This window comes from Battus philenor, unplaced genomic scaffold (genome assembly GCF_028537555.1).
Source record: "Battus philenor isolate CCGP_79_NKW_IND1 unplaced genomic scaffold, ilBatPhil1.0.hap1 SCAF_15, whole genome shotgun sequence".
NCBI classification, from domain to species: Eukaryota; Metazoa; Arthropoda; class Insecta; order Lepidoptera; family Papilionidae; genus Battus; species Battus philenor.
This window is the reverse complement of record NW_027181677.1, coordinates 10,387,116-10,407,600: the sequence shown is the minus strand read 5'-3', so window position 1 is coordinate 10,407,600 and position 20,485 is coordinate 10,387,116. Positions and strand designations below refer to the sequence as shown.

Here is a 20,485-nt window from a genome sequence, read left to right as displayed (position 1 = left end):
TTCACTTTACTGATATAATGCGTGCGTTTAAGAGCAAATGGTATGAAATACATGTCATATTCATTGCACTTTGAGGTTTTGTCTTCACTTGTCCAAAGATTTTTAATTTTGCAGTGGCAAAGCATGCCTAAGGTTAGGACTGTGTACTCATATTGTCGACCCTGTACTTGGAAGTTGCAAAGGAATTTTTTAACTTAACCATACTCTGTGAGATTTCTGTCATATCATGATCATTAGCATTGTGAATCAAATCAAATCAAATTAAAAAGATATTTATACTCTTAGGTAAAATGTTTTAGAAATAATTGATGGCAATAAAACAAAAATAGTTGACATTACTATATTGTAAACACTATTAAATCACAGATTGTTTTTTAGTTCATACTACTAGCTTTATAGAATATAAAACACCAATGTAAATACGAGGTCACAAGCTGGCCAAATTACACACACACCATTCGTAAATTTTAGGATGTTTTAACTAACTAGACGATATGTAAACTAAAATTTACACTTTATGAAGTAACTAAAATATACCATGTCCAGTAAATTATTAAAACGAATTTCAAATAATTGGCAAATTGCAGTATTTTTATTATACTGTCATGTCAAGCCTGAAACTTCTAGACAATTTACATATCTGTAGATAAATTTACAAAATACATACATGGTGACTTTTGCATAAAATCATTGAACGTTATTATAACTGTAATGAAAACAATATTGCGACGATTTAAAAACAACACATGGATGTGGTAAAGTCATATTACAATCATATGATGGTAACATACATAATACTTTTGTGTAACAATCAAATAAAAAGACTCATATAGTTGTTGCAGTCTAACGGTTTACAAAATTAATTAACATCTAATAAAGATTTTTAGAAATGTTAATATATCTGCATTTTGACTATAAAGATGTTGACTAACAAGTCCGCTACAATTTTCGAAAACGAAATTTTATTTATTTAACTATAACGCACATCGTGTAAAAGCGGACTTAATATATGATTGGCATTCAAAAATGGTTTTTATTTTTGTGACTATAAAAATAATCATGAAATATATATTTTAATCCTTCAAACGTAAAACTTAAGTTTGATAGACATTCAATTAATTGCTTAAAATTAAAATTTATTGCAAATCAGGCATGAGTTAGATGAAGCTATAACAATTGGTAGAACTCTGATAGAAAAGACAAATCACTCATCAGGTGAACGCCTAAACCGTCTGGTCACTTTCAAAATCAACAAAAAGAATATGTTAATAATAACATAATACAACATAGGAACATATATGTATGTTATGTAACACATATTGATGTATAAATAATATTTGTATTAACAAAACGTTGACACATCTCGGCATAAAACCAAAATAAATGTGATTAGCTGAAGAAGTAGACAGATTTTAAAACATTCCTAATGTCGAAATCACCTTTTTCTGGTACTTTTTGCAGTAAATTATTTACCCGTTTCTTATAACCCGCGCCAGTGGCCAAGTCGTCAATTTCACTGAAAATAGTAATAATTGATGAATACAACTTGAAAAAGTCATTGGATAAAATGTGGAAATTACGGTACTGGAATATCTGGAAAAGATTTTCAAGAGGACCAGTTGGAAGCAGCTTGCGTACACAGCGCTAGGATCTTAATAAATTCACCTGTCCACATTATACATGGCAGTACTACTCTGTCGGGCCAATTTTATGCATTCCTAATTGTTAAAAAAAGCTTTTGTCAATAAAAATTAAGATATCTTTTAACGTTTTTTACATATGAATTTAGATAATGTTACTCAAAGCTCACCTTTCTGCGTAACTGTATCGTTTCAGCATGAACTCGGACAAGTCCTCTAGAATAGGCTGCGAGTGCAACGACACAAACTGCTCGCGGCAAATCTGAAACAGGAGGTATAACAATATGTGATTTTCATTTTATCAATTCTTAAAATAATATAATATACTGATATAATTTTACATTCCATATTTTTATCTAAAGTAGCATTGGGCGGGGGACGTTTCCGTGCGACCGACGGTCATTGGAGCTAAAGTTTTCAAGTAGCGGCCACAAGTCGATTGACGCTGCATGGATAGGCATCCCACTAGGCGGAAGACTGACGTGTTAGCCTCTTGGCGTTGCAGAGGGTATTAGGCGTAATTATTTATGTCATGATTAATTAATTACACTGTAATAAGTTGTTTAAGTCGTGATTACTTGTGTCCCATGGATATGTTGGTTGTACGGGTTACTTCTTGCACCTGAGGCGCGGTTCGCATTAAACATATTGCTCTCAAATCAGTTGCCCACTAGTTGCCCGTGCCGTTAATTACCTACTTCACACTACACACATTGATTACACATAAGTTTCTTTTCAGTTTATTGTATTAGTTTTTTCTTTGGTGTACATTTTTTTGTTATAGTTTTGTATGTAGAGTATTGATGTGTGAAATGTTTATTTATCTATTTTCTTAAATTTTTCTTAAGCGAGTACAGTTACAGCTACATAGCTGGCGTCCCGAACCAGTAAAATGCATGGGCAGTGAAGTAATCACCTTGTTCATGCGGTCGACGGTGTCGGGGTGCGTCCAGAAGCAGTCGTGCACGGACACGAAGGCGAGCCCGTCGGCGGCGCAGTGCAGCCCCGTCAGCATCATGTGCGTCGAGTCCAGCGAGTGGATGAAGTTGGGCGGGAACGCGTTGCGCTGCTTCATCGTGCATGGACGCCTGTTCAATAAATACTTATTAATATAACACTCTATTGGTCTTAAATAAAAAAAAATCGACCCTCATTTCAAATGTTCAGTTTTAAAAAATTAGACAACCTTTTATTTTAAATTTATTCTTTCAGATAACGGAAGTGGCAAATGTTTTTTAATAAAACGTGTTCCCTAAGCAAAGCTTGTATGATCGATCGATCATCTTGTGCTTATAAACTTATTTTTATTTATATTGAAACCTGTTTTAAGTTTATACAATTTTATGTTGTATTTTAAATTTTCAATCAACTGTATTAATAGTAAAAGTTTTAAATTATAAAAGTTATGTACAAGTAATGTACAAGTGTATATGTACAAGCATTTAATGCTAACAGCTGCCGTCACAGTAATTAAAAACTAACTGCAATGTGACTAAAAGAAACCAACCCTTAACAAGTCTGAGATGTTTAAGTAACCGAGAAGCAATTTTAAATCAGTTTACTATGTGAAGTTATTGAAAAAAAAATAAGTTATTTTCAGGATTCTATAAACATTTTCCTAAAATTCAAAACTTTATGATATATACATAAATTATTTACGTAGAAAACTATTTTATTACTGCATGTAAATACATCACTCAAAACATGATTGAGAATCATTATCATCTTTTCAGCCGTATGACGTCCACTGCTGCTCCTACCCCCATAGAATATCAATAGAATAGGTGGGAAAGTAATTGAGAGTACACTCAGAATTATAAGCATTATTAATAGTTAAAAGATTTTATGATTCAATTTAACACCGCATACCTTCAATCGGTACTTACTTCTGGTATTCGAGTGGCGTGAAGCTCTGGGCCTGGTAGTATGTGGCGCGGCGGTGGTACGGCTGCACCACGGGCAGCCCCAACGGAGTCACCCACTCGACACTCTCGCCGCACACGCCCGAGATCAATCTGTAATCAACACACACTATTGAATTAATCAACAGTTTTTCTTTAAAATAATAAACAGAGGCCTTTTGGTCCGATAGCTTCTCGACTAGTAGCCAGTAGACACGGCAAGGGTAGGCAACCCTCTAGGTGGACCGACGACATAGTAAAGATGACAGGAAGTTGCCGAATGAGAGCAGCGCATGTACTTTTAGACCCTTAGTTCCCAGAGTAGTCCAGGTGGACCCCCAGGGATACAGGGGAGACTCGACTCTTATTTATTCACATTATTATAAAAATGCAGATTTTTATAATAATGTGAATTGTATCATGGCCGCAGCTCACAAATATAGAAAAATACAGATGTTCTGTTTTCAATAATTGAATAAAGTTAAAACATTACATACTTAGCACAGTCGGTGAACCAGTCCTGTATGAGCTTCGTAGACGTGAACATCTCCCGCAGACTGTCAAACGTTTTCGTGGTGAGGTATTGAGAGCAGGACCACACGTGCTCTTTCGGGAAGTCCTCGATATCTGGATTAACGAAAACTTATTATTAGGTACATGTGCCATCAAAACTATTATTTTTTATACTTAAATTGTAGGAGATAAAAAGTAAGATATTAATGTAAAATACCACCCATGATTCATAGTAAATAAAACCTGCAATAAATATACAGGCTGATTTGCTATAGGCGAAATATCTTTGAAGAAGTGAATACATATATAGCGCATTTGTCAACAAATAGCTTTTACGCACATATCCAATCAGGCCACATAAAGTGATCACTCTAAAATATGATACATTAATTTATTTTATCTATTGAAATGTGGCAGGCCAGTAAAAAGTCACTTATGCGCTTCTTTTATAGGTGAGGAACATCTTCTCTAATAAAGAATATGCTCTTTCTTCTTCAATGTATTTTTACATACGCATTGAAAAGTCGTAGAAAGATCGTTCACCTAGATTTCAACTCATTAGCAATCTATAATAAGGCAATACTTTTAAGAAACTTGTTATCATTACTTTAGAAAATTCTAGACATCCGTCTTTAGTTTATCCCATGATACATTCAAGTGGTCCTATGTGAAAAATAATATGAATATATGAGATAAATGAATCTCTTGGTTAGCAGTAACCGAGTTTGTAATAAATACCTTTCAACTGTTTCGCAATCTGCAGACGTGCTCCATATCTGGTGACACCGTACACTGTGGTCATCACGGTCTGTTTGATGACCTTCCGCCTGACGAAGTTCTCAAGAACGACTGCAGCGGGCACGCCGGCTGCTGCGTCGCGGGCTCTCATTTTTTCTACCTGTAATGAAATCAGTTTTTTTTAAATATTTCAACTAAAGTATAAGTCATCATCGTATATATACATATAATTTTCTATGAAAAATATTCTTTATTTAAGCTACATGATAACACGATTAAGAATCATTATCATCATTTCTGCCATAGAACAAAGGCCTCTTCCATAGATTTTCATCAACAGGATAGGTAGGAATAAATATTTCGTAATATAATACTAAATATACATACATAGAGATTGGTTATTCGTGTAAAAATTTTAAAAGTGGGTATAGCTGATATGTTCGCTCAATCAATGGTTTCAGAAATAAGAAATAATGTGATGATAATATAGTAAAAAAAGAGTTTTCAAAAATCGGGATACTACGTATTAAAACTAATTATTGTTAACTATCTATGCCTCTAGACTTTGTACTGTCAGAAGTTATTAGTTTGTCACATTCCAATAGAAAACCTTAACAAATGTTACATATTCCAGAGTGATCAATTTATACAGGTGATCGGAAATAGGTAAAAAACTTTAAGCTTTTTGCTGACAAACGTTCTATACATTTTGCACCCATAACCAATAACACTATATACCTGTTTTTAATTTACTACTCTTTACATATCGCTCGTAACTCAATACAAACATATCAAGCTTATGACTAAAGGATCATGCTTTATATAAATATCAATGAGCAAACCGCAACCGTTTTGCTTCTAAATTAACATCATGCTTGAATGAAATAAAATACTAGTACGAGGTATAACATCTTAACTATTTAATTAAGGAAACAACAAACAGGATTATGTTATATTACGTAAGCTTTTATTTAGGACTATTCCAAATAAAATATCAATGACATTCACTTAAAGAAGTGAGTGAAGGTCTGAAAGAGCACCATTGCACTCCTATGCACTCCTTGAATAAAAAAATATTCTTTTGAATAAGCATAGCTAAGTAACTTCAAAGTTAAATGTGTATTTATTCATAGACTACTGCCAGAAATGTTGGTTCTATTGAGAAGAACCTGAGGCAATATACTTGATAGTTATTACTTTTAGGATAATTTTACAATTTTTCCTGTTATAAATGTTCTATTGCCTATAGTAAATATATAATAAATCAGAATACAAAGTATGGTACAAAGTATTATATGTTAAGCAATTGATTGACCCCTTATAAGCTTTTATACTCACACTCCTATAATATATTAATAGGTGTAAAAGCTGTATATGAGTAGGTGTGTGGTGTATCTGACCATGGCTGCGACGGTGGTGTAGACGTCCTGCGGGCGGTGCAGCGGCGCCAGGTTGACAGCAGCCGCTCCAGCAGCGTCGCCACCCAGCGCCGCGTAGTGCTGTAGACCATTGCACGACCCGTCCTGGTGCACCGGGAACCCGCACATGTACTCTGTCAAATATAACAACCATATATGTAAAAAATATAAACATATACATTAACTCATCATCAAAAGCATTACTAACAAAAAGCTAAAATATTTTTTTAATAATGAAAGACCCACAAAATGTATATGTATAAAGTTTTAGACGGCGCCGATAGATGGCGCTAGTAGTTTCCTCGTCCAATAAAAGAGCATCGTGCGTTTGAATCGGCATCTACTTTCTTGCCTTAACTCGAGTAATGGCAAATTTACTCCAGACAGTAATGTAAATCTACCTTTTAAATTTGATTCTGAGTAAAAGTGTTATTTTTTATACATTGCCATCGTGTTTATGGTATAAATAAAGGTAAATATGCTATGGCTAAACATCCGTTAACTAGAACATCTTTGACATAACTTTGAGTAAAGTGCTGAAAGCGCAGACATGGACTTAGCTCTCATGGGGACTCGTTGCAGTATTTCGAAAAATGCTACTCAAAAACATATTACACGATAACGAATTCTCTAGCATTCCACCATTACAACAAAAATCATTCAGATTCGAAGCAATGTACATAATGAGGAAAAAGTGGCATCACATTTTACTGCAATCTAAAAAAAAATCACCATTTCTTCAAAACTTCTTTGTAATGTAATACTTTAGCAGGCTGAACTTGCTATGATTATCGGGGCACTGGACACTGTCTATACATTTCCTTACACTGCCAACGTGAACGTGAAGACTACCATAACTTTCTTATTGTGGAGGAAGGCTATGCCTTGCATCGGCTCACTTAATCAACTTTACATAATTATTTTTTTTTAAATAATACAAATGAAAAAATTAAATGTTTCCTAATAAAATTAAACTACAGCTAACAATTCAGCATCTACAAAGACATGAGTCTACCATAATAAATAATTTTGAAAGTCATTAAGTTCTTACCTTCTGGATTTGGCGATCTCACGGCGTTCGCAATCTCCATGCAGCAGGCCAAAGTTTGCCAAGGCTCCTCCGATTCTTTCCACCATCCTTCACCGTCTAATGGATTGTCAGCGGAGTCCAAAATTTTGTCCATTATACTCTTTGCATATTCATACCTAGAAGTGATATTAGACACTAAAAGTAAATCAATATTTCAATTATAGTGCTAAAACTGCAGGGATACATATATTTTTATTGACTATAGGCAAAGTTTTTATGCCCTCTTTTATGATAACGTTAAGAAATGAAATTTACGATGCTAGATGCAAGAATGCTTTAAGGAATTCAATGAATGAAAAGAAAATCAATGCACTGGGCACCCTGGATTCACTGGGCCTGATGGACATCCTGCCACCATATTCCAAAAACTCGGTTAAAAAATGTAAAGTTTAGACAGAACTACGGAAATTTGCGTTGCCGCTAAATTCAAACCCAGATTAATAGTTTTAGAAAAAAAGTAAATATTGAGCAGTTTTTGTGATTAATTAATTATTCGTATTGCGAATGGATGTCAGAAAATTAAAGTTAGCCAATCACACAAAAAAAAGGCAAATATTTATAAAGGTACCCAAAAAAGTACCAAATATATAAAAATGCAAGTTTTTAAAAGTAACAGACAGTGGGCTTGTTAAAATATTATCAGTCTACATTGATGGCTGAAGTCCAGCATTTAGAAGAAATCATCAGTTTAATTCTTCCCTATCAAAAGCAGATAAATCTTACGATTTGTGAATATGATCGTATCTAACGTGGACCCCTGTGGGTCTACCTGAACAACTTCGGGAAGAAATGTGCAATGCTCAGATTGTTCGTTAAAAAGACTTACCTCTCGTGTAGCGTGTTGTTCTTCATGGTGCCGGTGAGGTTGACGGCGTGCAGCTGCAGCCAGCGCAGGCCGTGCGGGCCCAGAGGGCGACGATGCGCGAACTGCAGCAGTGCCCGCGCCGCGTCCGCTCCCAGCACAGACACGTGCGGGCCCACCGCGTACACGCGCCCGCGGAAGTCGATGTTGTGCGGCAACCAGAATATTCGCTCCCTGTAAAACATACAGATGTTATAATTTCTAATGATCAATGCTTTTTCCATCGAGATGTAGTTATTAATTTTGCATTTGAAGGAGTAATTTAGTACTGTAGATAGAATTTATAGAAACAATACTTTGTACGTAAACAGATTCTGACCTACAGCTTTGGTCAAAAAGTACCTTCATAAAAAATTTGCATCCAAAAATAATTGTAAAAATTATTTATTTCATTAGCAATACGATTGAGAAGCTAGCCTAAAACGCTGCAAAACCAGATAGTAGTCTTGGCTCTCTGACAACCATAGGAAAAATTGTATAAAATCAAATTTTTAAGTTTTTTAAATTAAATACCATCCACACAATTTAATAACATGAATCGTGATTAAGTTTTCTATAACGCAAGCAATATTACAATTTTATTAAGTAATAATATCGCATGTTCTTATTGTTAACAAAACATATACTATTTTTATATTTTTAGATCACAGAGCATTGAGACTGGCAATATTTTCATATAATAGTAAAGCCCGATTGATTTTTTAATATTAAAATACTGTTAAGTTGAATATATATAATAGTGTCAAAACCAAACATACATACACAATTTATTTATTTCTTTTTTAAGACAATGTCGTATGTAGAGTTATTTCTATGGTATATTGATCTCATAGATCCCCATTGAACTTTTTATTATATGAAAAACGTAAGTGCGTATGTATGAGTTTTACCTTAAGACATATGTACGTAGTATTAGTCGTTTAGAACATGTATACTGAAACACAGTTTGGAAACTATTATACATACTGCTTTTTGCAAATGATATATACCACTATTTGCTTTTGTAACAAAAACAATGCAAAACGTAGTATGATTTTTTATAGAAATTCTAGTGATTTTTTTTATTAATTTCGTATATGAAGGTTTACACAAAATTTACAATTTTACAGACATGAAAATACAAAGCGATTAACAAAGAAAACGAGAGAAATTGCAATTTAAATCACAGGCAATAACATACGTTAAGTTAAAAAAACAGATAAACACTACATCTATTTCCAACCTATACCTACCTTAATCTAATTTTAAAAGTTAGATAATTATTATTCTATAATTATCTACTAGTCTAACCAGAAGTCTCCCTTATAGTGGAATTTAAGTAAATATAGAACCAAGAAGACATTATAAATAAACATATGTAATGAGAGAACTATTTTATATATAACACAACAGTACTCTGATGCGTGGCCTTTAGAATAAAGTAATATTCGCTATATAAGGGGCCTATTTGGACTGTTGTGACTGACTCTTTTGTCGGGAACATGTTTCTTAAACGATAGTTCCTATATTACACCACATCTGTTAGATTAAAAATATTACGCAGCCTAGGCTATTTATAAATTATTTATTTATCATCAATATGTTCTAAGAAATTCTGATTGATACAAATGAATAAAAATAGAAAGGATTAAATCAGTAAACCGACCGATAGTGATTTGCGACGGAGAGCTTGTACAGTGCGTCGCACCAAAGCGAATGCATATCGGCGCGTGCGCGGTTTATCGCGAGCCGGCGTTTGAATGCGGCGCCCGCGCTGACCTCTCCCTCGCTGCCCGGAGCCCCGCCTCCCGTAAACTGCTCCACGTTCAATGCAGACGATGGTTCAGGAATATCCAGTTTCTTGTCACCTCCCGATCTAAAACGATATAATGCATTTTGAATACAATCACCTCAAAGATCTCGATACATCATCATCATTTCATCCATCTCTGTTCTTCATAGGCCTCTAACATGGAGTTTAATATGACCGGTTATAAGTGGCCTGCAACCAGCATATTCCGACGTTCGGGACAAGATCGTCTTTCTATCTTATGGGTGGACATTTCTGGTGCAAAACTCTAGCCTTAAGGCACCAGCCCATTGCCAATGCAACTCACCAATCCGATACAAGTGATGGTAATTATGAACAAATCTTTAACTTACATTAAGAAAATAGGGGTTTTCAATAGATTTTAGCTTAACAATTAAGTGTTATTTTTTATTTTTGCAATATTAATTATTAATTGTTAATAAATTATGTGTTACTATTCAGAAAATTCGGTGCATACCTTTGAGTGGCATGCCATACATATCAGGGATTATATTTTACATGTAATGATATGTTATAAGTAATGCTGTTAGCATATAACAATAAATATATGAATAGTTGCCAAAGAGCGTCTCTCTGTCAACTGTGGAGATATATCTTAGTCTATTATAACACATAACAAAAGCATTGTTGAAGTGCTTATAATTTTTTTTTTAATTTAACAACTCACTTATCACTAACACTAATGTAATAACCCTAAAATCTTTTTAAGAAACTAAATATTACTTAAGAAGCCTTTAAGCCAAAATAGCGAAATCATATATGAAAATAAATACAAGAATTTTATTTTTACCTGAAAACTTTCATCTGCAAGTCTAAAATGGGCTGGTTGATAACCCATGGCACCTCCCCCAGCTGGTTGAGACTGTCTAATACGGGATACAGTGCATTTGGCGGAGATTCTTCTAATCGCTTTAATTGACTTGAGACATTGAATGACAACCTAGAAATAGATTATGATTTTATTTATCAAAGTCATTTCAGCAGTGGGACATCCAATGTTGGGCATAAGCCTCCACCTAAGATATCTAAGAGTTGGAAGCGATCTGCACTCAAAGTTATCCCATGACTTTAACAAATTTACATAAACACTTTTGAATGGACACCATACGCTGCATGCCTGTCCGTAAATTTACAAATTCAATTATAAATGGCTATGATACATGTTTACATTAAATATGTTAGGAAAATAATTGTTCTAATTTTAAGCAAATAAAAATTTGTTTTAAAACAATAAAAAAATATACAAAATCTCCACTGAGTTTATTATTAATTGTTCTAACTAGGCGGCGTGTTATAAACTAGCGTGAACTTAATTTCAAGCTGTTCATTATAAATTATTGAAATGATCTCTTGTAATAAATCTATTTTGACATTAACTTACAGTTACAAAAATATATTCAAATTATTTGTGAGTTTTACCTTATGAGGGGTGTGTCGGTGACGAGGTAGGCGCCAGCGGTATGACGGCGCCATGGCGGAGGTGGCGCCAGCGCGGGCACAAGGGTGCTCCGCAGGTGCAACGAGGGTCGCGCTGCCACTGCGTACAGCCGGGACACTATCGGGTGCGGCTTCAGCTCCAACCGCACCTGCCAGCCCCAGTGCCGATGCACCTTGAACACGCCTGGCATATTCTTCCTAGTAACATTTTTTTTTAATTTAACTATTTTCAATACTGGCACGTAGTACCACAGCTTCGCTATATATTCTTTTATAATTTTAATACATTTTGACTAATAGAATTTAATTATCAAAAAAATTACTTATATAATATATAATAATAGAGGAGGCCTACACCAAAGAAGAAAATAGGAATTGCTAACAATACTAACATTAAGTAACCACAAGAAGTTACTAACATGACTGTAAATTTTATTTTTACAGACTTGAAAATAAACAGCTCTATTCATTCATTTAAATTCAAAACACGTTTGTTCAAGTAGAAATATACTTTACTTAGAACTATACTTTTGAATCGTCGTTTATTTTAATATTATAAGTAGTAAGGTGCCCCTGGTTCGGAATGCTGATATACTGAGAACAGCCAGTCAGGAACTCAACATTTGCTCTTTTTAAATGGAATTTAACAATGTTTGGTGTATACATTATAATATCAATCATGTAAATGAATCAATAAACCACATTTAGATTAATTGTAAAGTTTAAACCTTAAAGTAGTGCTTTATATTAATGAATTACTATTATAATAATGGGTAACAAATATATAGTTATAATAATATATATAAATTTTTCACCTATGTACTGAGACCCGTAACAATATCTGTGAATCTATAAGGCTTCGAGTCAAAAGTCAGCTAAGAACAGATATGCGAAATTCCTTTTTTTAACAACTGCTAGTAATAATAAATAATTAAATAATATTTTTTCCATCAAAATTCCTATTACCGAAGCATAAATCTCCACTTAGAGAGAGGATAAGCTTATTTGTTCTAATCCAATAATTATATCAAAGTACCAGTCTAGGTACTGAAGTAAAAATAATACTTTTATACTATCAGTCTACCATTTCCTAAATACATTTAACAAATAAAAATTGTTTAACTCACTGCTTGGCTTTGGTTTTAAACATGTTGACGTCGATTTTAACATCGTTTATAATAATATTATATAAGAACTTTCCAATGTTTTGTCGAATATCCATTGGCCATGGTGTCTCTTCCAAATCCTGCAAAATTAATGAAACATATTTAAATTATATGCATGTAAAACACATATATATACAGCAAATAACAATTTATTGTCACATACTTATGAGTGTAGAAATAAACATATATTATTAAAATTTATAATCCCAAACTTTTATAACTATATATGGAGTATGTGATGTGGAAAAACGTTTATTGAATAATTAACATTATTTGTGCCCGGTAAATGAATAATGCGCCTTGGAAAGGTTGCGCATCGTTCCCTAGTTAAAATCCGACTCCCCGAGAACTGTAACGGCCGCGGGCGCACGTGCTGCGCCTTGGCCAAGGCGCAAGCAAGAGCGCGTATAGTGCATGCCGTGCGAGTGAGCGAGACGAGCAAACGGTTGAGCGTTGTGACGACGTCCGCGGGAACTTTCACATATGGCGGTTTTTTATGTAGCAATATCATTACAAGAAGATTTGTCTTCAAAGATCAAACGATACTAGAATTAAAAGGTGTCGACGCTAACATTTGAGGTAATTAGTTATGGTGTTTAAATCTTTTTTTAGCAATTAGTTTTGTTTATAGACACTAAACAACTTGTTTCATAATGCTATTTTAAACTTTAGTTATTTATATTACTTTTTAGCTTTGCTATTTTATTATTATAACTTTCATGTTAAATTTACATGCAAAAAAATCTATTACGGTCAAAAGATTTTTTAAATGATAAGAAAGCCCGGCAACTATTGATATTATTAAAGTACATACTCTACTGCACTCAATATAACATTTGGTAGTGCAAGGCAAAGTGAAAGGCAAGCGATTTCTTGGACGCTCTCCAACAAGATGGACAGATCTCATTAAAACTGCCACTCAATAAATGAATGCACTAATTCCACCAAACACCGAGCTAAATAGCGACTCATAGTGAGAGTAGTGGGGCACCATGGCTAATCTGACGAGAGTTTACAACTGAGATGAAGAAAGAGATATCTAAAGACATGCACTGACCAAACTAGCACCATCTCTATTCTGGTTCTCGAGCAACTGCCACACTTGCCGAGCGTTGTACGGCTGACTGGAGCCGTCGACTGGCTGACGTTTCAAATACCACTCGCAGTACTGTTCGTAAATTTGTTTAATCTTCTTTAATACTCCGTTTTGTCGATATTGGTCAATTTGATACCTGGAAGAAAACATTTAATATATGTATAAATTACGGGTCTACGTTTAAAAAGCGCTTAAAAAGCGCTTACGTTTCTAAAGCGCTTACAATTTGAATTAATTACAATAAAATTGTAATTTATGTAAATATACAATAAACTTATTTTTAATTACAAAAAACAATTGCTTTTTGAGCCACCTACATGGTTCCACGGGAGTCTCTATAATATAAATATACTACAACCTAATGTACATATATAAAAATCAATGAAAATTTTAAACAAATAGTGATATCCATCAATGTAACTGAGGAACAAAAATAAATTCGCTGTACCCGCTATGGCGGTCAATAAAGTGCCTCACGCATTTCAAGTCAAACGACGAGGTATATTTATTTATCTCTTTGTAAATTCAAAAAAATCATTATCCACAGTCTCTGCAAAAAGGTTTGCTTGTCCACGATAAAGATGTTTGGAAATTAATTGTTCTGATTTTGAGGATTTTTTGTTAAAACAAGTTCTTCATATATACACAAATGTAAAACTAAATATATATGTATATGTATATATATATATATATGTGTATATATATATATATATGTATATATATATATGTATATATATATATGAATCTGGTCACAATTGGAAAATAACAATGTACTTACTTCTGGTACACATGGGTGCCCAAATTTCTTTGCAACAGCTTTAGTGTAGGACTATAACTTTCGCTGCCGTCTACCAATTTTCGAATTTCATTCATAATTAGCTCTACAAATTGATCAGGCTGCAATTAAAATATATACTCATCAATAATATATAATTATAAATGGAGAACAGATAGTCAGATGACTGTACTCGAATGGGAAGTGTTGGCTTATTATGAGAAATACTTTAATATCAATAAGGTTTAATATCAACATGTTTGTTTGTAAGTCGAGACTAGAAAAATAGTTAATTTCATATATTTATCAATGTCTAATTTTTGATTTTAGTGAAATATGTATCTAACTTTAGGATCTCTGGTTTTATAGTAATTGCATATACATTACGAATTTTTGAAAAATCGTTACAAATATTCTCAATCATTTGAAAAGGTAAAACCAATAAAAATCAACCCGGTAAGTATGTTAATTAAAAAATAATTGTAAGCATAATAATTAACTAAAACTGAAAATAATTTGACCATATATACTGGCTACAAAAAGTACTATTTAAACATTGCATCTTAAATTAAAAATAAATTAATATTAAATTACATTACCTGTAACACTTGAAGATATGGGTATATAGTAACAGCACAGTGCGAAGCATTGCTTTGTGACCTCAGAGTACCCAAGTTCCTCACAAATGATTCCTTTATCACTGTCCGCCACTCTTTTTCAGTCTCTCGTAATTTTGTTCTCTGAAAAAAATTTTTGCTTTATATAATTTTCACATATCTAAACCCATCACCATCACCTAAAATAATCACGAAGACTAGTATTGCATTGCCTGCAAACTTAACTATATCGCCGGTCCATATACTGGGGGGCCTCACCCATATCGCGTGGTCGCCACTCGAGATCCTTTCGGTCCCAAAAGCCATCGGTTCCACGAGCGAAGTGTCCCGCCTACTGTCACTTTAGACAAGGATAGAATTCTTCGAGCTACGTCGGTGACCTTAATTCTTTTATGGATCTCATTTTTGATTCGATATCACAGCGAAACCAGCCTTTTTTGTAAGAAACTATGATTTAAGTGCATAAAATTGTCTTTCTAATTGAAATAATTATAAAAATACGCGACTTAATTGATTTCAAGGCCAAATTAGCGGTGATTTCGCTTTGACGTTGATTTATGGGACATCCTGTAAGTTTCTTGTATTTCTTAACACAAGTTAGGATATAGTAGCAAAGATTATAAGAGAAGTACAATATAGCGGAAAGTTCAATAGAAAATTGTAGTAGTAAACTTGAATTAACTTACATAAATTTTAACGGTTTCAGTTTCTACATCCTCCACAGCAATATTTTGAACCTCAATCTCTCCATCCAATTCCATATCTAATTGCACTTCTCCTTTTTTACGCATCTCTTCTAAACTAAGTAAACCATCTGCCGGTGAAGTGAGTAATCCTTGTCTGTTTGTCATATCTGTTAAATTTAACTTTTCTAAAAGAGGACAATTGTAATCAAGATCTGGAGGAGTATAACATGGTTCAAATTGGGGTTGAATCCTTCGAACTGCTTTAAGAACCATTTCACGTTGATCATAGATGAACTTAGATTTGTCCAGTAGATCATTTAAAGTTATTCCCTGTCAAATAAAACTAAATAAGTCATCTGAAATAAGTAATACATTTTCTTTATAAAAGAAACAATTATATAAATTAGGTATTGTACACGTTTCAACTTGCTTTTTACTGAACCTTTCGTAAATCTATAATGCCTATGTCCAGCAATTAAGGTCCTTTAGGTGAAATGATCATGGTGACTGCTTTAAAAGAAAGCCCTTCTTACAAGTTTTAATTCATTGATGAATGAAATACCCAGTACGCCAAGACAGTTGCTTGACTTTTTAAGTCATTTAGCGAATAAGCACTCCTTAACAATTAAAATTTAGTCTTGAGATGGAGTTGTTTTTGATTTTAATGAATAAATAAAAAAGTGGAACTGCCCATTACAGGAATAAAAGTCTAGTGTTCAGTTGCTGTCACCCGCCTGCTTTGCATGGCCCGCACTGCCTTTTGTGAGTAGAATTTTATAAGATGTTGATAATTTTTAATTTGCCAAAAACATAATATAGCCAAATTTCATATCTATAAAACTTATAGTTTGCAAAATAAGAATTTTTTTTAACGAATGCCTCCTTAGCCCACTTGCAAATGGAATTTAATAAAATCCGTTTTAAGCTGGCCTCTAGTGGACAAAACATATATTCCTATTGAATTTTAAGACTACATGTCTTAATGTTTTAAAGACATTGTGATGATTCAGTATATTCTATTTAAAGGTTAAAAATTTATTTATTAAAAAAATTAAGATACAACACAATACCTTTTCTTGCATCTGTTGATAATAAAATTCTAATACTGTTTGCTTGTCAGGAATATGACTTCTCTCTACACATTCAAAAATTGCAGAATAAGATTGTGCATTTAAAGGCACCCCATCTTCTTCCATTAATGACTTCAGTTCTTTGACATTCTCCATATTTCCCTAGAAGTATTCAATTTTACCACTACAAACTTTGTAATAAATCTTGTGAATGTAGAATTATTATAAACATTGCTAAGATTTATACAAAATCATGTGAAGTACAAAGGATAAGTTTCTATGAAAGTACAATAGAAAACAAATTCCTCTATATTTAAAAGATATATCTAAAATCGAGAAATTACAAGAAATACTAGATAAAAGTATAACCATTTTAATTTATTATTTTCCAAAGTAAAAACACAGGAAATTTTAAAATGTGTGCATGTTTTCAAGTGCTAAATAAATATTTTTGTATTTCAGCACCATTACATTACTGGTGAAGCATAATTTGATTGATTTTTAATGGTAAGTATATTATAAATTATTAAATCTTGATATATTATTCCAAGCTAATGTGATATCATTGTATTAAACCAAAACATCATGTTTAAGAAAATAGTTACCTGTGAGGCAAATCCATGTAACAATGTGTTGTAAATTTTTACATCTGTAACTTTGGGATGCTTGAATGGTGCTTTAATTGCTCTTTTCCTATAGTATTGTAAAACTTGCTGACCCTACAAATCAATAAAAATTAAAATAAAATTCAGCCTATTAAAAAACCTTTTCATTTTATTCAATATCCCATAAATCAACAACAAGAAGTAATTTGATGATAAGGCCAGTAATGCCTGAATTTTTTTTTAAATACACTTTTTTAATAGGGTTGTGCTACACAGGTTGACAAAAAGTTCTATTTTCTTTTAAATGCAAATTATTGCAGTATAAATTTTTGTTTGTTAAAAAAGGTTAAATGAAAAGCAGAAAAAATATTTAAAGGTAAGGGTTTATAAATACGATTATTGTGTTGTCAAAATTAAGTGATGTAATATTTTTAATTAATTCTCTGCACACAACCTACCCTATCACATGATTTGGAATTGACATTGATTTATAGAACAATCCATATAATTTTTAATTTGTGATTTTACACTGACCTCATGCATCATATTCAGGGAACACATCAATTGTACATGTGCTGCTAGTAATTTCTCCAAAACTTCCTGTTTGCCTTGCATCTCTAGTTCTGCAGTAGTCTGCTTCATGTTAATCTCTTGTGCAGCCTTTCGTTTTTCTTTTCTTTTCTTCTTTTTCTCCTTTATTGCTTGTTGACTGTAAAAATAAGAAACCATTTTAGTGATTTTTAATCTATCTGATTTAATATCTTAAATAAATAATGCAAATTCTATAATAAGATTCCCAATTTGTACCAAACAGTCTGTACATATTTAGAAATTGTTAATATAACCAGGTTTGCTTTTACAGATTCTACATTTGTGACCATGGTTCTCCTCCATCTTAATCAATATAAAGCCTCAAGCAGGGCCCTCACCACTGTACCATGTATTGAATATAAAATCAAAAATACAATTGATAAAAAGAAACTTACGCTTTTTTAATATTTAGTTTTTGGTCATCAATACTGATTGTGTGATTAAGTCCATCATCAAACTCTTCTTCCACTTCATTATGAAAGGCAGTGTCACTCCAAATATTTGCCCCATTTGGAAGCCTATGATATACAAAGTACAAAAGTTAATTGATATTTCATTTTTTTGTCATAGGAATTCATTTTATTGTTTTAAGCAATGATTTTATTAAGAAAGTAATGATATCTATGCTGACATCTGAAATCTACATTTATTATTAAAAAAAGACAAATCACTAACTAGAAATATTATTAATTATACAATATTTAAGTATAACATGATGTTGATGTAATTTACAAAATTTAAAAGCTTCTCCAGAAAAAAAGCAAAATACACCATTTTATATTCATAGTTTATCTCAACTCATAAACAAAATATTTACTTTGACATATTACTAACTTAAAAATATAGCCATTTACAAGTTTCTATGAAAAAGTCCTATGTCCTACGTTGAACATCCTCTGGCAAATAACATTGAAACACAAACAGTGTCACAGTTTGAAAAATGTATCATAAGGTGATGTACACTTATATCAAATTGCACAAGCTATTCTACAAAAAAAAAATAAAACTGCAGAATTATGTTTGGCACATACCACTTATAATTAAGAACTTAGGTTATTTTGGCACATATGTGTATAAAAAACAATGATGGAACAGGTAATTAATGACTTGATGTGCACCATTGGCACCAAAGGTTAAATTGCAATTAAAATTAAGATGCACTAATAATTAGGTTTTATTTCATTCAATATTTTTTTATCTTTCATGTTAAAAATATATACATAATTTATAGCTAAGTAAAAAAATATGGTTTTATTTCTACAGTAATACTCACTTCTATAATTGTTTTGTACTTACGAAATATTTGACATATGATGCACAAGTTCCTGATCAAACTCATCTAAATTATTGTCTACAAATAGCTTTTTAAATACTGCATGGGGACTTTTTGGAAGAGCTTGTGGTTCTATTTCTCCACCTGCAGATTTTACTCCTGACAATAAATTAACATCAAACTCTTGAGTTATACCCTCATGGATAGCATAATGTAAATCCTGTAACCTCTGGTCATAAATGGTAGCCTTTCGAAAATTATAATAGCTCTCTTTGACCATTTCTATGTACTGTTTAGTTTTAAATCTTTCTTCCACTGAAGATATTTTATGATGTGTAAAAACCAATGCACATTTGTCATCTTCCAACATAATGTCTTTTGATACAATCGGCAAAGAAGGATTTTTCTTTAAAATTTTGTCTTTAACACTGTCAAGTAACTCTTGATCAACCTTAATATTTGTTTTTTCTAATGACTTTTTTGAAAGTTTGTGAAGTTGCCCCAACGATACAGAACTTGATGCTAATTTTGATAAGTGTGTGGCATGTAATTTGTTAATTGATACTTTCATTTCTGTCATTGCTTTTTCGCCCACTGGAATCATGTTATAGTACATATTCTGAGTAGAGAATACATAGAAAGGAAAAAATACTTGTGTTGTTTTGAAGTAAATACAAACCTTCAAGTAACTCCCCATATTTTTTATAATAGCTATGTTTCGTTCTCCTTTTATGTGCTCTCACGCTGGCTGTCTTTGTTGATAGATGTCTCGTCGAAAACACATTTTCTAAAATTTTACCGATAAGTTATGCAACTCATAAACAAGGTTATGTTTACTTAATAATACGAAACGATTTTATCAAATAAGTTTTCAATCATGTTTTGTTTAATATAATCAATCTTTACCTGAATTTTTTGCGGCGAGAAGAACTTTCTGACAAAATGAACATTTCAAATTAGAAATGTTAACAGTTTTAAAATTATTGTGAGGTAAAACGATTCCATGAAGGCCACTCTGGTAGAAATTCTTCGCTGATATTATTCGATGCATTATTTCTAAATAGGTCACAAACGTGCAAAATACAACATGCCGACAATATAGGACATTTAGGAAAACCACGTGAATTTGAAAGCACGCAACGCGAGAATGAAAATAAACACAGATAATATATGATGTTTACATATTATACACATATA

General features: G+C 32.6%; 1 protein-coding gene across 1 annotated transcript; it reads right to left on the bottom strand.

Annotated features, from left to right (window-relative positions):
* Nucleotides 1-336: 336 nt before the first annotated feature.
* Nucleotides 337-20,414, bottom strand: PolrMT (mitochondrial RNA polymerase). Its single transcript, XM_068761682.1, has 24 exons — nucleotides 20,195-20,414; nucleotides 19,968-20,075; nucleotides 19,312-19,882; nucleotides 18,411-18,533; nucleotides 17,959-18,133; nucleotides 17,425-17,538; nucleotides 16,820-16,981; nucleotides 15,750-16,079; nucleotides 15,046-15,186; nucleotides 14,450-14,568; nucleotides 13,633-13,807; nucleotides 12,537-12,655; nucleotides 11,392-11,607; nucleotides 10,763-10,912; nucleotides 9,808-10,017; nucleotides 8,127-8,336; nucleotides 7,262-7,416; nucleotides 6,193-6,344; nucleotides 4,793-4,952; nucleotides 4,039-4,168; nucleotides 3,527-3,655; nucleotides 2,557-2,728; nucleotides 1,811-1,902; nucleotides 337-1,516 (listed from the first exon to the last, which is right to left on the bottom strand). Exons 1-24 carry the CDS (start codon nucleotides 20,337-20,339, stop codon nucleotides 1,390-1,392), a joined length of 4,185 nt encoding a protein of 1,394 aa, XP_068617783.1. The 5' UTR covers nucleotides 20,340-20,414; the 3' UTR covers nucleotides 337-1,389.
* Between the last annotated feature and the right edge of the window lie 71 nt (nucleotides 20,415-20,485).

Excerpts from the sequence above, each read along its gene's own strand:
- PolrMT (XM_068761682.1), bottom strand. The coding sequence starts at position 20,339 with ATGCATCGAATAATATCAGCGAAGAATTTCTACCAGAGTGGCCTTCAT. Across the intron at positions 11,608-12,536 it reads TTTAAAACCAAAGCCAAGCA|GAAGAATATGCCAGGCGTGT; the intron begins GTGAGTTAAACA and ends AAATGTTACTAG. Across the intron at positions 1,517-1,810 it reads CGATACAGTTACGCAGAAAG|TGAAATTGACGACTTGGCCA; the intron begins GTGAGCTTTGAG and ends TACTATTTTCAG.